Source organism: Elgaria multicarinata, chromosome 5 (assembly GCF_023053635.1).
Source record: "Elgaria multicarinata webbii isolate HBS135686 ecotype San Diego chromosome 5, rElgMul1.1.pri, whole genome shotgun sequence".
NCBI classification, from domain to species: Eukaryota; Metazoa; Chordata; class Lepidosauria; order Squamata; family Anguidae; genus Elgaria; species Elgaria multicarinata.
Window position 1 is genome coordinate 29,805,662 of NC_086175.1, and position 18,602 is coordinate 29,824,263.

The 18,602-nt window shown below is 44.3% G+C and overlaps 1 protein-coding gene across 1 annotated transcript; it reads left to right on the forward strand.

Annotated features, from left to right (window-relative positions):
- The first annotated feature begins 4,928 nt into the window (after nucleotides 1-4,928).
- Nucleotides 4,929-8,244, forward strand: SLITRK1 (SLIT and NTRK like family member 1). The gene has a single exon (XM_063126070.1). It carries the CDS (start codon nucleotides 4,943-4,945, stop codon nucleotides 7,118-7,120), a length of 2,178 nt encoding a protein of 725 aa, XP_062982140.1. The 5' UTR covers nucleotides 4,929-4,942; the 3' UTR covers nucleotides 7,121-8,244.
- Nucleotides 8,245-18,602: the final 10,358 nt, after the last annotated feature.

Below are 18,602 nucleotides of genomic sequence, written 5' to 3' on the forward strand. Positions count from 1 at the left end.
ACAAAAAGTGTTGCATAACAGATGAAAAGTACTAAATTAATTTCCTACTGGAACCGTGAGGGGAAAAAAACGCTGGATCTTTGCCTGAGTCCAGTTCTTTGACACATTATTGTGACTTTTAAAGAATGAAAACCTTTCTCATTACATTATTACTAGTGTGAGAAAAGGGCAACATCCATTTTAACCAGCCATGTGCCTAGGAAGGCCGCTGTTCTGGAAATGCTTTGACCAATTTAATATGCTGTTCTATAACTTGTTGGCTGCTTCATTGCCCTTCTGGTTTGCAGCCTCAAATGTGTCAAGGCGGGGAAGGGAATTTAAACGGCAAAAAGGTCAAATTAGTAAAAGTGCAGAGCTATATTATATATTGATCACAACACCTAATTTTCTGTAGTCTAGAATTGCTATAACAAGGACATTTTATGGAGCCCCTGAAATTTGTTCTAGCAGCATCGTTGCACAGAGATTGGAAGGATAGCAGGGAAACTTCTTCACCGAACCTGATAGAACAAGTGCTATAAGCAGTTCCTTGAGCAGTTCTTGTGATACTTTAAGGATGCTCCCAAACATATTGGCCCCATTTATTACCCATATGGAGGTCATGGTGTAAAAAGGCATCCATGCCTGCAAACCAGGCCTAAAGTGTTTAGACTGCCAGATGCAGTCCCCATGGCTGCATAGTTTGGTGTATAATGGCTGCTTTAGCTGTGCCATTATGAACCAACTATCATTATGCACCAACTATCACCACATATCATTTGGTGATATTTCCTAGCCAGCCCGGTCTGCCTCTCTTCCCCTACAATGTCTCCATGCAAATTTACATCAGTGGGGAACAAGAGACAAACTGGATGTGGCCAAAACCATTAGAGGCTATTGTAAGGGGTGTTGGTTACTGTTTAACTTCTAAAACGGGAATGGGTGGACTTTCAATGCCCAGAAGTCACATATCCTCTATTATGGAAGCCCTTACACACACACACACACACACACACACACACACACGGGCTGTCTAAACATCATCATCATCAACAACAACATCTATTTCTTACCCACCTTTCCCTTTGGATCGAGGCGGGGAACAACATTAGTACAACAGTTATATGACGCAGCTGCTGATTTGGAGCCATCCAGGGCAAACAGCCAAAGATGTGCAGCCGAAAAGTAAGCTTTTCGTGCCCAGCTTTTCCTGCCCAAGCGAGATTAGCATGACTCTTCTGCCATCTGTTCTCATTCTGGCACTGCGCCGGGGTCATTCCCATACAGAAGGCCACCTCCCATTGGTCACCAGAAGCCATGGGAGGCAGGTGGTGTAGGCCCAGTGATCCTAATGGCTTCTGGAAAGCCCGTGCTGCCTCCCCCAGTGGGGATTATAAGCCCCCTTCAATCCATTCCCCATCCCCAATTTAGAAGTCACCACTGTGGCAGGCAGTCATCTTCCAGCCGTACATGATTGTGCCCCTCCACGCCAATACACCATGAGAACTTCATCACTGGAGCCACGGTTACTCTCCTTTCATGCAGCCATTTCTAGTCATTCCATTTCCACACAATCAGAAGACAGGGCTTCCAGCAGCAATACCAATAGAAGACAGGTGGAGGAAGGAATTGGGTGTCGGAATGATGCAGTCTTGTCCCTAAGGGAAGGGGGTCCATTTGGTCTCAGTTCCAGGCAGCAAAATGTCTTAGGCCTGCAGTGTATGAGAAGAGCGGGTGGAGGAGAGAAGGATCTTACCTGGAACACAGGAAAGCAAGGAGTCAGAGGTATGTGTGTGTGTGTGTGTGTAAAATTCAAATCATCAGGTACCTTCTGAAATAGTGAGTGCAGTGACTATAGGCCATTCTCTTTTTCTGCTTGATTTTCAGGCACTATAACAACCCCCCTCCCCAAACACACACACACACACACACACACACACACACACACTGGTGTGAGCTTCCCATAAATGTGCATTTAACCTCATGCACTTTCCCTGATTGCAGTTTGTGTCTTTCTCCAACCGCTGAAATAATTTCAATAAAGCCCCCAAATGCTGGCTAGGAGCCAAATAGCTCAGGGGGTCTAGCTTAGGCACGCAATGGGTGTCCTGCCTTCTCTCTTTTCCTTTCTTTTTGCCAGTTGTTCCTGCCTTCTTTGATCCCATACCCCTTTCTTCCCCCTTCAGTGGCTTTATTACAAGCTTTCTCCCCATACATCTCTCTACCCTTTCCATATTCTGCCAGCCATTCTCTTGAAAACCTCTTTTAAAACTCTCAGAGAAAACCAAATAATAGCCACAGACAGGTGTGAATCGGCCCTTACCACAGCACCAGCCTTTCTGTTTGCTTAGTTAGGCTGCAACCGTATATCAGTTTGCTTAGGAGTAAGCCCCACTGAAATAAATTAGACTTACTTCTGAGTAGATGTGTATAGAAATAGGCTGTTAATTTTTCTTCTCTCATTTACATGTGTTAGTTCCACCTTTGCTGGTTCTTTTTTTGTTTGTTTGGGGGTGGGGGGTTATTTACCAGCTTTTCTTAGAGTAGGGGAGGCACTATTTCCAATTTCGATGTCATTACCAATTTTCTTTTGCTAGTCTGGAACGGTGGCCGGCAGAGGTTGCCAATTGCCCATTGAAATGAATTCGAGTTGAAGATTAAGGGTGATGGGTGACTGACTTGAAGAACCGCAGAAGGCTTGGCTTCTAAAATAGAAAGGAGAAGGAGAACGGGGGGGGGGGGAGATTTTCAACAGGGACGAAGGATTTAGACGGCTCCCTGAATTTCCGTGTCAAGAACCCTGTGGTTCTTCCTACCCCATTCTTTCGTTTCTGCCTTATTTTCCTTCCTCGTCCAACCAGTTGGATGCGAAGTTCACCAAGGGCGCCAACGTAATTATGGGACGGCAGATGCGCAAACCCGGGCGAGAATCCAGCCATGGATGGGAAGGCATGTAACACACGAGCTCTGGGTCTCCTTTAGCGCAAAACGGTCTGGGAACTGGGATTCCTCTCTGCACCATCGGAGATGCAACTGGTTTCTCGCTTGCGGACATCTCCTGAAACCCTCGAGACGAGGCAAACGTTTCCCTCCGGTTTTAACAACCCCCGGCGACACTTTCAAAGTCTCTTCTCTCACCCGCTTCACATCTCCACACAGATAGCCGCCACTTTGAGCAGAAATCTGAAAGGTAAGTGAGCGTTTTGCGGATTCCTCCCCCCCTCCCGTCCACCCCCTTTTCTTTCTTTTGAAGTGCAAAGCGGGAGGGCAGGAAGACCCGATCGAAGTCAGCTTGGGGGGAAACAACAACAAAACAACAACACCCATATTTCTCCCCCCCCCCCCGCCCCTTGTAGACCGGATGGAAAGAAGGCTCTCCCGCACAGAAGCGAACTCCTCCGCCTCCTTCGAATCGATATAAAGGAACAGCATTGCTCCACAGTTCGGCACTGCAAAGGCAAAAAAGAAAGAAAAGGAAGGAAGGGAAGGAAGGGAGAACGACGCCAAATGCAGCGTGACAACCTTTCTCTACTGCAGGGAGGGAGGAAGCGATCCACTGGAAAAAAAATGGCGTGCAGTATAATTACCTCCGATCGCTAGTCGCTTGACACCCTGACACTAATTCGAAGCAAGCCACCCTGGGACACCCGAGGCTCTGCCTCCCCCCCCCCCCATCCTCGCCTTTGCCGGAGAACGAACTCGGATCCAGGTGCGCGCGCGACGCCTGCGTGGTCGCGGGCAGCTTGGACAGGGAGGAAAGGGAACGTACAACTTTCCGTGATTAAAAGGCAGACATGAAAGAATCCATTTAGGAGAGAGCCCTTAAAGAGACGGACGGCTTGGGCGCCAGTTTCCTACCCCCCTCCTTCAACGCTTGCTCTGGACCTGGGTTGATTTCTCTCTCCCCCCCCCCTCGCTCCTTTCTATATCCACCCCCCTTCCTCTCCAGCATTCCCTCAGCAGATGGATTTTTGCCACTGCGGCTCAACAGAGGGTGTCAGATCTTTCAGAGTGCACCAGGCTGGAAAGAGCAGCACCTCTTAGCAACTCCTGCCTTCTGTGCGTGAATGAGTGAGTAAGTGTGCAGCTCGGAAGACGAGGAGGAGGAGGAGGAGAAAAGAAGAAGAGAACAGCGCGCAAGCAGGGGAAGACGGGAGAAACCGGAGAGAGAGAGAGAGAGAGAGAGAACGCAAGGGAGCGCCGTAAGGGAGAGAGAAATGGACAGACCAAAAACGCAGCGATTGCAGAATTTTCGGAGCGCCATTGGTTCGCCAGCCCGTCGTTAGACTGGGGCGTGATTTCAGCACCAAGGGGGACTGGACAGCACCCAGCGGGGGTCTCCAGGGCGTCCAGCGGCCACCGGCTTTGCGAGCTAGCGAGAGAAAGCAAAAAGGGGAAAAAGCAAGGTCAGTCCGGAGCCAAGCCATGCACACGGGAAGCTCGCCTCTCCCGCCGCTGCTCCCCCAGCCCTGCCGCTCGCCTGCCAATGCAGCGGCTGCTGCTGCTGCTGCTGCTGCTGCCGCCGACGATTCCTAGCGAGATCGTTCCTTAGCCGAGCCTGCAGCCGGAGACCGACTTCGCTTTTCTTTGGGGGAAGGAGAAGGGGGGTGGGATTGCTTCTGGGGGTGGAGGTTATGAAGGGGGGGTCTTCAACTTTTCCCCTTCCTGGGCCTCGCAGTATGTGCCTGGATAGTTTGTGGATATGATCGCTGACCGGAGTCCGGGCTGTTGCAGTGTTTGTGGGGGGAGAGAGGGCTAAAAGGAGACCAGACAGTGCCCCCAACCCTCCGATCTCTCCCCCACCACCATTCCATTCATTCCTCCCTAGCCAACGCCACTGTCTCTCTTTCTCTTTCTTTTTTCTTGTTTCTCCCTTTCCCTTTTCTCCCCCCCCCCCTTTTCCCGTCTTTCCCTCCATCCCGCTCCCCCCCCCCCCCCGTTTTGGCGATGGTTCGGACATTCCATGCCTGGAAGGAACTTGACTGGGCTCCAGCTTGAGAGGGGGATTTTGCCTCGCAGTTTACTCTGTGTGCTCCAGTTCGGGGATGACTCGCTCGGTTTAAAAATGCTGCTTTGGATTCTGTTGCTGGAGACGTCTCTTTGTTTCGCCGCCGGGAATGTGACAGGGGACGTTTGCAAAGAGAAGATCTGCTCCTGCACCGAGATCGAAGGCGACTTGCACGTCGACTGCGAGAAAAAGGGCTTCTCCAGCCTGCAACGCTTCTCGGCCCCCACTTCCCAGTTCTACCATTTGTTCCTGCACGGCAATTCCCTCACCCGCCTTTTCCCCAATGAGTTCGCTAACTTTTACAATGCAGTCAGCTTGCACATGGAAAACAACGGCTTGCACGAAATCGTGCCGGGGGCTTTCCTGGGGCTGCAGCTGGTGAAGCGGCTGCACATCAACAACAACAAGATCAAGTCGTTTCGCAAGCAGACCTTCCTGGGCTTGGACGATCTGGAATACCTCCAGGCTGATTTTAATTTATTGAGGGATATTGACCCGGGGGCGTTCAGGGACTTAAACAAACTGGAGGTGCTGATTCTCAACGACAACCTCATCAGCATCTTGCCTGCCAACGTGTTCCAGTATGTGCCCATCACCCACCTGGACCTGCGGGGCAACCGCCTGAAAACCTTGCCTTACGAAGACGTTTTGGAGCAGATCCCGGGCATTGCTGAGATTTTGCTGGAGGATAACCCATGGGACTGCACCTGCGATCTGCTCTCCTTGAAAGAGTGGCTGGAGAACATCCCCAAGAACGCGTTGATCGGTCGGGTGATTTGTGAAGCCCCCACTAGGTTACAGGGCAAGGATTTAAATGAGACCACTGAGCAAGAGCTGTGCAGAAAAAACCGAGTGGATTCCAGCCTAGCTGCTCCACCTGCAGAAGAGGAGACCTGTGACCCTGGCCCCATTCCGACCCCTTTTAAGATCCATGGCAAGGAAGATCCTGCCACACCTGGCTCTGCTCCTCACGGGGGTACAAAGATCCCTGTCAACTGGCAAATCAAGACCAGACCTACAGTGGCTGGCTCTACCCTCAGCGTGAAAGGCAAGTCCTCAACCAGCACACCTTGTCCTGCCACCTGCTCTTGCCACCAGATCCCTGGAGGATTCAAGGTGAATTGCAATGATGGCAACGTCAGCAGCCTGGTGGATCTGAAACCCAAGCCATCCAATGTGCATGAGCTGTTCTTGAGAGGGAACAAGATCCACACCATTCGAAAATCGCATTTTGTGGATTACCGGAAGCTCAATCTGTTGGATTTGGGGAACAACAACATTGCCACAATGGAGAACAACACCTTCAAGAACCTTTTGGAACTGGTGTGGCTCTACATGGACAATAACTATTTGGACATTCTGTCTCGGGAGAAGTTCAATGGCTTGCAAAACCTTGAGTACTTAAACATGGAATTTAATGTTATCCAGCTCATCATGCCAGGGACATTTAATGCCATGCCTAAATTGAGGGTCCTCATCTTGAATAATAACCTTCTGAGATCCCTCCCTGTTGATGTCTTTGCAGGGGTCTCTCTCTCCAAACTCAGCATCCACAACAACTATTTTCTGTACCTGCCAGTGGCAGGTGTGCTAGACCAGCTCACATCCATCACTCAAATAGATCTGCATGACAACCCATGGGACTGTAAGTGTCCCATTGTCCCTTTCAAACAGTGGGTGGAGATGCTGCGGCCCAAGGTGATGATGAGTGACCTGAGATGTGAGACTCCAGAAGAATTCTTCAAGGAGGACTTTGAAACCCTCTCCAATGAGGCCATTTGCCCTCAACTCAAAGTCTTGCCCACTTTGACTTCCACCCATAAGAATAGCACTGGGTTGGCCGAGACTGGGACTCACTCCAACTCCTACCTGGAGACCAGCAGGGTCTCCATCTCAGTGCTGGTGCCTGGCCTTTTGTTGGTCTTTGTCACGTCTGCCTTCACCGTGGTTGGCATGCTGGTCTTCATCTTGAGGAACCGAAAGCGCTCCAAGAGGAGGGATGCCAACTCCTCTGCCTCTGAAATCAATTCCTTACAGACAGTCTGCGACTCCTCCTACTGGCACAATGGACCCTACAATACAGATGGAGCCCATAGAGTGTATGACTGTGGCTCTCACTCCCTATCGGACTAAGACACAAGAGTGGGGGAATACAAACATTGAAATTAAAGATTAAAGTCATATATGGGCAAACAGTTCAACTTCAGCAGCTAGCAACCTCGACTCCCTTCCAGTGGTTCAAAGCTCCCTTTCCCTGATCTGTGCATTGCTGTCTTGTCTGCTGATGTGAATGGACCACAACAAGGGTTGGGGCTTAGCCCTTCTAGAGCTACCTTCTTACCTGCCCACTCACCAAACTGGGGCTAAAAGCCATGAGTGGAGGCCTTTCTTCTTTTCTTTTCTTCCCTTTTTTCCCCCTTTTTTTCTTTTCTTTTCGCCTAGCCCTAACTTGCTGTGCTTGGTGTAGCCGTGCACAGCATAGCCAATGGGAAACAAAGAAGGATCCATTAAAAGAGCCAAGGATGGCTCAACTTGGGGCGAGAGAGAGAGAGAGAGAGAGAGAGAGAGGGAGTATGCACTCTTCTGCAGGATGACCTATGACCATGTGGATTTATTGGCCCTGTGCGTGGTGGGAAGACAAGGGCTCCCCTTGTGCCTTCCTCATTGCGTACAAAGCAGGAGTGTCCAGTTGCACGAAGGCATGAATGTATTGTAAATAAATAACTCTGATCTAGAAAGAACAAAACAAACAAACCCAAGTTGCTGCATGGTTCGCATGGATACAAACCACCCAGGGACGCTTCAGCCCCAAATGGAAGCAGCGTCCAGTTCACCTCGTCCTCCCTCTTACCTGATAAGTTCCATCGTATCAAACTTTCTATATACAAAACACAGTATAATAAGAATAAAAAAAAGTGCCATTTCGCCATTATTTTTGTGTGATTGCTAGGCAGTAGAGATCGTCCTTTTACTGTGAAACAAACAAGGAAAAATGTAAAGATTTTATTTAAGACATGTTTGCATGGCTATACTCTCATGGGTTCAGATTTTGCGTTTGGGGGTGGGGAAAATTACTTTGTTGGGCAGATTTGCTTTCTGTTGGGGGAGGGAGGAGGGGGCCAATTTGCTTCTGGTTATTTTTTGAGTTTCCTTTGGAAATCGACATCTCCAATAATGCCTTTCCATCTGAATGTAAAACAAAAAATACCCTTGGCATTTTCTCTGATGATAAAAAAAGTGTTAAAATATTTGGGTTTTTTTTTTTTTAAAAAAAGAAAGAAAACAAAATCTGAAGCAGTTAAGCATGATCAGTTAATGCCACTCGAGTGCTTAAGCTGCAAAGTTGAATGGGAGAAGAAGATTTTTGTGCTCTTGTAAATCACACTCTTAAAAAAAAAAAAAAAAAAAAAAACTGGAGGAAAATCCGAGCTGAGGCAAAAGCAAGTGAGACTTACTAATTCTATTTGAGGATTTTATAATGGCATATTTTTTCAGTATTAAAGTGAAAATGTTTTCAAAGCTTGGGTCATTCCTATTTTCTTAACCCCCAGTGGCACTTTATAATTGCAAGAGGGTTTTTTATTTATTATTTATTTATTTAGGATGGCTGGTTGGGGAGAAAGACTGCGTCCTTTACTTTCATTCCGGTGTGAATCCTGCAGTGTGTTTTTCTCTAGTTCTAAACCATATAAATTTCACTCAGTAGCCATGTCCCTCCCCCCTCTCCTCCCCTTCCTTTCCCTTGAATGCAGTACTGAAATCCTCTATTAATACTGGGAATGTCATTGGTGCCAATGCTGCTGTTGCTGCTGTGGCTGCACATTGCAGATAGATGAGGGAGGTGGGTGGGAATTTGATTTAATTGACTCTGCCTTAGATCGGTCTCATTAATATGGGGACCAGACTTCATTGGGCAGCAATTCTTTAAAGCTCATGATGGACAGGCCAGGATGCTGGTGGCAATTGGACCTCAACATCCATTAGGGATGGAGAGAGGCAGAGAGAGAGAGAGAGAGGGAGAGAGAGAGAGAGAGAGAGACCCCAAACTAATTAGTGATGGAATTTTCTAACCCCTCCCCCCTTCTAGTCCTGCCACCTTTCAGACTTGAAATAAATCCCTCTTGTTCCTGCCATCCAACTTCTACGCCATCTCCTTTGATTTCCTTTGCACAGTAGGCTGGCTCTTAACTAGATAATACACGCAGAGGCAGAAAGCCCCCTGCAAATCAATTGCAGCTTCCTAGCTGAAATCCCAGTGGATAAATGAAAGATTTCAGTCACGTTGCTTCTGGCTTTCTGCAGGCAGAGCATCCTTTTAAAGAGGAAAACACTGGCAGGGATGAAGCACAACTTCAGAAAGAACAGATGGGGATGCTGTGTTATATATATATTATAATAATACAACATCCACTGTGTTCATAGGTGGCAGAAAGAAAGAAAAAAACCCTCCCCCAAATCGGTTTGGAAAAAAGCTGGAACTGAAGCGTATGGGGAGGTGGGAACTCAACGATACGCCAAGAGCATTTGGAAACTTCCTAAACCTTGTCTTGATATTTCATATTGTTTGTATAACTTTTTGGTAATAAAAAAGAAACCCTTCTGCTTTGTACAAGCTGTGGCTATTTAAAAGGTCCCTTCACCTTTTCGTTTCTCTCACCCCTCTCCTCCTTATTTGGAGGGTTGTGAGCCAGAACATTCTGTGGATGAAAGGGGGGGGTATTAATAATTAGTTGGATGCAATTAGTTTTTTTGAAAAAACAACAACAACATCAGGGTGTTTCTCCCCCCCAAAAAACAAGTACTGCTTAAAAAACTATTTAGTTTCCAGAGATATCTCGCAACAAGCAGCCTTGTGATTTTAGCAATAGAACTGCTTAAGAATACACAGTAGGATAAATACATAACAGAAGTAAAAATACAACTACAGCAAAAAGTCCTAGTTAGATGTTGTTGTTGTTGTTGTTGTTGTTGTTGTTGTTGTTGTTACTACTAGTACTACTACTACATTTATATACCACCATTTTTCCTTATGGAAGGAACCCAAAGTGGCTTACATGATCTACCTCCTCTGCATTTTTGTCCTCACAAAACCCTGAGAGGTAAGATGAGCTAAGAGTCAGTGACTGGCTGAAAGTCAACCAATGAGCTTCATGGCTAAGTAGGGACTAAAACCTGGATCTCACAAGTCCCAGTCCAACACAATAACCACTACACCAGCACTGGCTCTCCAGTTTATGGATGTAGCACATCTGCCAAACTGAAGAGGGTACCAATTGTTTTGCAGTTTTAAATTACAACAATATATATATTTATATTTGTTGCATTTTTATACCACCCAATAAACAATGCTCTCTGGGTGGTTCACATTTTTTTTTACATTATATTTATTTCTATTTAACAGTGAAAATAAAACAAAACATCAGAAGAATCAATTGGTATATTCTAGTTGTATGTTTGTTACTTTAAAAAGAAAGAAATGTACTACAAGTATTATTATTTTTATCATCATACAGCACATACAAATTATTTCTAGGAAAAGAAGTATGAATTGCAACTATATTTATCTGGTTCAGATGATCTACTTATTCTAGAATTGCCTTACATCGTTTTTTGAGAAGAGCACTTTTAACCTAATAACCAAAATTCATAGATGCATTAAATGTAAACCAGTGTAGATATTTTAGATTTGATCATGCAGGTAATTTTGCCACATAGATTGAACATATCTGTGAAATATTTATAAAATTATAAAAGGGGACAGACACTTATATGGAAGTGAGTAAAGCAAGGAGATATCTCAATACATTTCACTTGAATCTATTATTAAATCCCATAAGAATTTTTATTCATTCTGATAAACTGCCTCCATAATTTTTATGCATCTGGAAGCATATATGATATCAGCGCTATGGCCCTTATTAGTCATTTATATATGTATATATGTTACATAGTCTTCTGTGTTTCAATTGTTACGAACCACCATGGAGCTATAAATATTGTGTGTGCTGCTGTGAAGGATGCTGTTTCCAGTTGAATCAGTCTTCAATTCATCAAACTTAAAAGAGATTTCCATAATACCAGGTATGAAAGCGAGGGGGGGAAAGAGATTGCTTATTTACTTCTATGGCTTTGAGATGGAGTATTTTCTGTGATGCCAAAAAGCTAAGAATAGGCCATAACTTGATCTGTTGCTATAGGAATGTATGCTTGAATGTATATGAGCATCTTACATGCGTATTTATTAGAAAGCTGAATGGGATTTATCCTGAACTATGTAATACACTGAATTGGATAAGAAATGAATTAGATGCTGCCTTTGAGAAGATCTCTGCTGCTCAAACTCATGTTGATGTGTGTTCTATATTCATATTTTAATATTCTGTTTTGCTTGTAGCAGCAGTATGATTATTTGGTTCTACATATTTAGCTGTATGGAATGAAACGAAGTGATAGGCGGCGGCAGGATCTGGTTAGAAGCACTGGGACATGGCAGTATCTAGAGTATAGTGGTGAATGAATGTAGAAAAGAATAAAGTATGGAAGTAAAATATAATGAATGACCTATATTCTTTTTAGATATTTGGGTGAATACTTATTGTGTGTGTGTGTGTGTGTGTGTATATATATATATATATATATATATATATATATTATATATCTGGCCTAATCCTTTTCCTAAAGAAATCAAGGTTTTCTTTAAACATTGGTCCAAACAGAGACCATTCAACCACCTCTGCCAAAATGTTTAGGAAGAGCTCATTAAATTGTGCCCAGTTAAATTGTATTGGCTGTGTTCTGCTGCCTCAGTCTCAAACTACTTGGGTACCACTCCATATGTTTAGTTGCTTGGATGAAGAGGCATCCTTGTGGTTCAGAAGAACTATAACCATATCCAGGGCACTCTTCATTTTCGAGGGGTTTCACAGGTGGGGTTTTACCTGGCTTGAGCCATGTTAGCCACCTATTTATACAAGCAGTGAACTGTGCAAGGAGTCCCACGTGATTTGGGATTGCAGGGACAGCTACAGCACCAGCGGAACCCATAAACTCAGCTGTAGAAAAGGCCTGTCTGAATTCTTGTGTGCAATATTACTTTAGGTCAAATCTTCTAAAAGCCTTTAGACTTCTTAGGGTGTGAGCTTGGTTGGTAATAATGTAAAACAAGAATTTGCCAATTAGCTTTTAGATGCTTGGGCGATAGAGAATGGTTGTCTCCTTTATGAACTGCTTGTCTGCTTGTGATATCTCTTTGGCCTCTGCTGAAAACTGGATGCTGGATTCAAGAATGATGAATATTAGTCTAATGCAGCCAAGCCATTCTTAGGTTCTGCTTGCCTGCGACGATGTTCTCCTTCATAGTATTTCTGAGTAAAGGCATTATTAGGCCAACTGTTCTCATATCTATCTGGATCCAGATGAGTGGATAAAGGATGCTTTAGTAGTAGACTCTAGAATCTAAATAGTAGAGCTATGCGCAATTAGCCTCTCAAAATTCTCCACCGTATTTGTGGGTAGAGAAATTGGGGGGACAATTTCACTAAATTTCTCCAGGGAAAGGAGAAATTCTCCAACAATTTGGTAGGCATCACCATTGGCAAGGAGTGTAGAATGGCTTCTTTCTTTTTCTTCCCCCTAAAAGTTTTTTTTCTTTTTTGCACTGCCATTGCAAGTGGCAACAGCATCAACTGTGTTGGCAGCCTGGGCCCCATTTTGCATCTTCCACAATGCTCCATCACTCCAGGGCATTGAGGGGAGGGAATGCAGCTACCACACACAAAACATGTTGAAGGAAATGTGGAGAAAATTCTGAAAAGTGTCCTTTTATTTCTAGGAGGTAAGAAAAGAAAAATCTCAGGAATTTCCTGGAAGTTTTTTTTCTCCATGAAAGGAGCTTCCATTTTTCTGCCTCATTCTCAGGGCATTTTATATTTTATTTTGAATATGTCTTGGTGGTGTTTTTAACCTTAACTAATCACTGTGAGGGTGGCTGAGGATACTGTCTGTATTTTTCTTTCTATGAAACCTCTCAACACTGATCTACAGTCTCCCAGGCTGCCTCCACTTCCTGATCTGAAAAGTCCCTGTGGGAGGAATAAATTTATTATCTGTCTCGTGGGCAGGAAGTGTTGGAAGCCAAGGAGTCTACAGGTTGTCAGAGAGGTGACTGTACAATGAAAGACAGGATACTTGCACACAATCCTCAGACATCTCATAAGTAAGGTAAGCACAAGAACCCTGAACCAAACCCATGAGAATTTCTCTGAAATTTCTTCTCCTTTGAATTCTTTTTCAAAAAGCAATTTCTTTCCTGTCACACTGAATCAGAATGATTGAAACTTCCATGAGAGAAATTTTTGGCACAGCACTACTAAATAATGTCCACACGTGTCATGTTACCTTCTTAAAATAATCTGGCTTCTATCTGAGACCTGGCATTGGGTTTGATGGACTATTAGTATGACCAAGAAAGGCTTTCATTGTATTCTCTCCTCTTGACATTAGAATCGGATCAAATCAGCATGAAAGAAAGTGTTTTGTGCTGAGAGAGGATTGAGGAAGGTCAAGCTGACATTCGCTGAAGTTATTACACTAGGTCTTGAGAAAGAGAGTGTTTATCTTTTTTTTAAACCTAGGACAAAATGGATCCTGATCCATGGTTGTTGTAGTTGTTGTTGTTGTTGTCGTTGTTGTTATTCCCCCATCTCTCTCTCTCTCTTTCTCTCTTCCCCATTTTATTTATTTGAGTCTTTGCCACAGTGTGTCATGATTAATTTTCTTAAGGTTTCAGGACACACCTTATGAAATTAAATGTTATTAAATTAAACCCTTGCCAATACAGAGACCTCTATCAATAGTGTACTGTATACCTTCAGCTCTCTGCTGTAGCATCTCAGAAATTACATTGTTAAGCATGGAAGAAGACAGAAGGTTCCAAGCCTGGAGTAAAACGGAAACACCCGTTGTATGAACTGGAGCCTGATGCCTCCACATGTGGGCTATGTAAACAGCCACTGTGATTTGTATGATTGTGGACATCAAGGTGGCTCTAGGTGTAGTTCATACATTGGCATCTACATGTGATCTTTGCTGGTTTGTGAGCTTGATAGCAGCCTCAGACACTGATGCAGATGATTGGCTGACAAACAGATGAACTGTTCAGTATAGTATAGTATGAAGCATTGTCCACATTGGGCTTTAGCCAACGTTAGTCCTAATTAAAGTAGACCCGTTGAAATGAGAAGGTCTTAAGTTAGACTAACATTGGATGCAACCTACTATGGCTAGACATAATTAAAGAGTCTTCCTCTTTTCATGTTCTTTTCCAAATATCTGAATCTCAACCATTTTTGTTTGTTTGTTTGATGCAGACAGTGCATCTCTGTTCAAACTCTCCTCCACGTATACTATTTCCTTCTGCATAAAAGGAGGTTTGCCAATCCTCTGACAGCCCTCTAAATCTTGAGTGGGTGGCAGTTGTCCATGGTACAAAACATATCTCAGTAGTGCAGAGCAGTTCTGTATTCTGGCAATTTTTCTGCTCGAGTAGGGTCCCTTTGAGAGAGCCATGCAGTGCTCTAGGCAGGCTGAACTGTGCTACGGCTAGCATCAACATTGACTCTAAATAACTCACTATTTCTCTTTTACCAAATGGATAAAATAAAAGTGCCCATGAGAAAAATGGGCTACTAAGGAGGGAGCGTAGCATGCTTCCTATGTCAGATATGTAACTGTAAACTTGATTTGTTTTAGTACACCTGGCTCAATTTTGCCAAATTCATGCATTTTGATGTATATTCCACTCTTCAAGGGGAAAAAAACCCTAAGTAATGTGTGCAGGAATAGGGACATAGCCTTTTAGCTTGCTCTTCTCAATTAATGCTGTGGCAATGGATCAAGCTTTAAGGACATTGACCATTATGGAATTGCACCAGTATTACAGTTCCCTCTGGGATTTATTGGGTATAATCTTTTGTGGATGCTGGTTGCAAATGTAATCTTTATTTTCCAGCCAAGTTAAGTGTTTAATTTTTAAAATGACTGGTGCCAAGGCTTGAGTTTCCCTAAAACTCATGTCCTCGGTGTGAAAGCATTTCAAACCTAAAGCTGGTACTAAAAGTGAGTTGTTGTTGTTGTTGTTGTTGTTCGGTTGTTGTTTTTTTTAAGGAAGTGGGATGTTCAGCTTAAAATGATTGCAATGAAAAGCAGCAGGGTGGTTTTAAATGGCATCCCACTCATTTCACCCAACTTTGAATCCTATAGGTAAGCTCACGTGCAGGAAGTGGATTGTGGTTAGTCCATTGGGACAGTGGGGCACTATGTACATGCTCAAAAGAGCCCACATGTTCCAGGGTTTGGCCCTTGTATTCACGGTTTGGAGCTGAGTCCAAGCAAGTCTTAATCCCCATTTAAGTACTTACAACATGTGCTCAGTAAGCATCCAGAAGTTGGTCCGGAGAATATGCGACACTGACAGAGGAGAGCAATGCATATGGCATTACATATGCATGCATATGAAGATACTGATGTGTGTGCCAGTGTTTTGAAAACATTATGTCAAAATGGTCCCTGAATATTTTTTTTACATGCAATAATAATCAGTATAGTACAGCATTGGTCCTGTTTATTTGCTCCACTAGCTCAGCACATTCTGCTTCTCCGTAGACTGATTAATGGTCAAAAGCTTTTGGGAACTAGTTCCCAAAATGCTAGTTCCTCTTCCTGCTCCTTCTTTTCGAAATTCCTTTGGGGATGACAACAAGAAGAACCATGATTGGTTATTGGTTGCCAATCAGGGGACATGTTTTCTTAGACAACAGAAGTGTGTCCACATAGGTTCCTGTGTCAGTGATCCTTTCGGCTTTCAGTCATGTTTGGTTTAAAATATTTTGGGTGCTAGAATTGATGTTACAATGTCCATAATGTGCGAAGGGGGGAGCATGTTGTTCTTGTTCTTGTTCTTCTTTTTGAGCATAAGACAAGTGTTTTATAGCACTCTTATTACTGGGCACTCACAGATTTGTGCAGGTCCCTCTCACAACGCCATCCACCTCCAGTGTGTCTCCTGCTGGTTTCCTGCTCCTTCTGCTATTTTTTTTTCATAGTAAAATAGTCCAAACAAAATGTGACTCTTCTGAATTATAGCATATTGGTCGCCATTTCCTGCCGTGTGCAGAGAAGTTTCGCTAAAAAACACCCACTAGAGGGTGCTGTCCCACTACACTGAATGGGCCACGTGGTTGCAGCCTGTTCCCCCTTTCTCTCCTGTGCGATTCTTTTCATCCCTATAGTGAAAGAGCAGCAGGAAGCAAGAGAGACGGTAAGGAAACACGATTTCCCCCCATCTGATGATCCCCTATGTTAATAACTGACTAACTAGGCTTTGAAATATTTTCTGAGTATATTGCGAAATGCGTTGGCCAGTATGTCTCTGGTTTTTGAAGTGTCCTATTTGTATATACCGAGATGGATCATTTGGAATACTGGAACTCTATATCTGGAATTCCATGAACAGACTAGTTACAGTTGTGTTGGAATTGGATTTGAAACTGTTGACGCAGTGATGAATGCTGGACAAAATGCTTACAATTCCTAGAAGAGCTGGGTTTGTCACTGCCATAGATCCAAATTAGGTGACATTAAGGATGTTTTTGGTATGGGATGTGTCACTCATGAATGCTCTTCATGCAGTTGCGTAAGCAGAATGGAGTTATGTGAAAATCAAGGCGTTGATTGTGGCCATTGTAGGATTTTCAACTGAATTACAAATGTGGGGAAACTGAGTTAAGACATCGGTGTGTAAGTAGCCATAGTATAGGACTTACAGAATGGGACAATGAAGAAAAGATGTGATTTCACTTGTATTGAGGTGAATTAGGAGCCTCGTAAGATACTGTTGCCTCCTGTCCATAAGGACTATAATTAGTCTTGCCCCTGACTATTGGCCAAGAGCCCAGCTGCCAGTTTTTCCCAGACCAGTTGCATCAGGAGTAAATCCAAATGTGGGAGGTCTGAATGTATTTTTGGATGCTTGCAGATATGTACCATGCATGGCCAGTCATATAGATGCATGTGTGGTATGAAGGCCAGTAGGGTGGGGAAAGGGCTATAAAAATGCTACTATCTGGAGTGTCTCTGCACCCTGCCATCTATGTGTGGTTCCAGTTTTTTGAGGTGAGACACCTTCAGTGGGCCTTATCTCTCAATACCTACTCACCACTCTTGTCACCAGCTGCTATTGCGCCTCCTCTTTTTCATCAATGCCACCACTTGCTTATTGGACAGGCAGGGTGCCAGTGAGCAAGAAAGCAAAGACATCTGCTGCTCTTCCTTCTCACCCCCCCCCCTTGTCTGGGCCAGAATGAGAGGCAGGGAAGCAAAGAGGTAGCAATGATCATGATGAGCAATTCCAGAAGGCTCTTGTCAGTGGGCCCTCGCTGGGACATGGACCCTTGGCAGGTGACCCAGCCGTGCTTATCATTGACACCAAACCCAATAGTCTGGATCTTGGCGAAGGGACCACTTATATGTTTTGTGTTCATGAGGTTCTAGATTCAGGACATGTCTATACTTCCCAGCAGAGGGGGGAGGATCTTGTGATATGCTGATCATGAAATCCTCCCCCCGTGTTCACACATGGCGCGTGATGTCCCGGGAGGAAGGAAGACATCGCACCCACCATTTTTAAAAAAAGAAAAGGAGCCAGGATGAAACTGGGACTATCGCCCACACATCCCATGGTCTTGGGATGATCCTGAGACTGTGGGAAAAACTGGGGTAAAAGCCGCCCCAGTTATCCCAGGGAAATGGAGGGATCATCCCTGCCCCCGGGATTCCCTGTGCATCATGTGGACACACAGGGATGATCCCAGGACGATCCCTGGGACAAGGCATGGTGTAGACATGTCCTCAGTCTCTTGACTTCTCCAGTTAAAGGAGCTTAAGTTAGTTCTGGTAAAGATCTGCCTGAGCCACAGCTAGGGCAAGTTACAGATAATTACTATGCTAGATGGACCAATGGTCTGACTTCACCTATAAGGTAGGCAGATTCATGTGCTGAACCACTTGCAATGGTTATTTGCTTCATTATCAGAAACATAAAGCACTGAGATACCGCTTTAGATTTTGTCCCGTGGGTTGATTATTATTCCATTACATTGCTTTTCGATTCAGCTTTCAGTTGAGGCACAAAGTCCCACTTCCTTTTTTTTTTCTATTAAGGAAATGTTTCCATCATTTCTAGCATATAAAATCAGGAATCTTTTCCATGCATGAAATGATGAAAAGCTGTAACTCGACAGGCACATAATTTTGCTGCTTTCATTGAGGATTTAGATTTTTGAAAATGTTGTGTCAACAGCGATGAATTTGTGATGATAGCCGATAATGAAAAGGGTTCTGCTCCCATTTCGCATGTATTAGTGTTGTAGTGACTTGTCAGTATTACAGAACAGACTCTTATTACACATTGTCCAGCCATACGGGGAAGGAGAAGATGACATGCCAACATCTTTAACAGGAACAATCAGTCTTGGAATATGTGAAAAGAAGCAGTGGAAATTTTGAGGAGCTAAAGCAGAAGTTGTTTATGTAGATAAATCAGTAAAGTGTCATCATA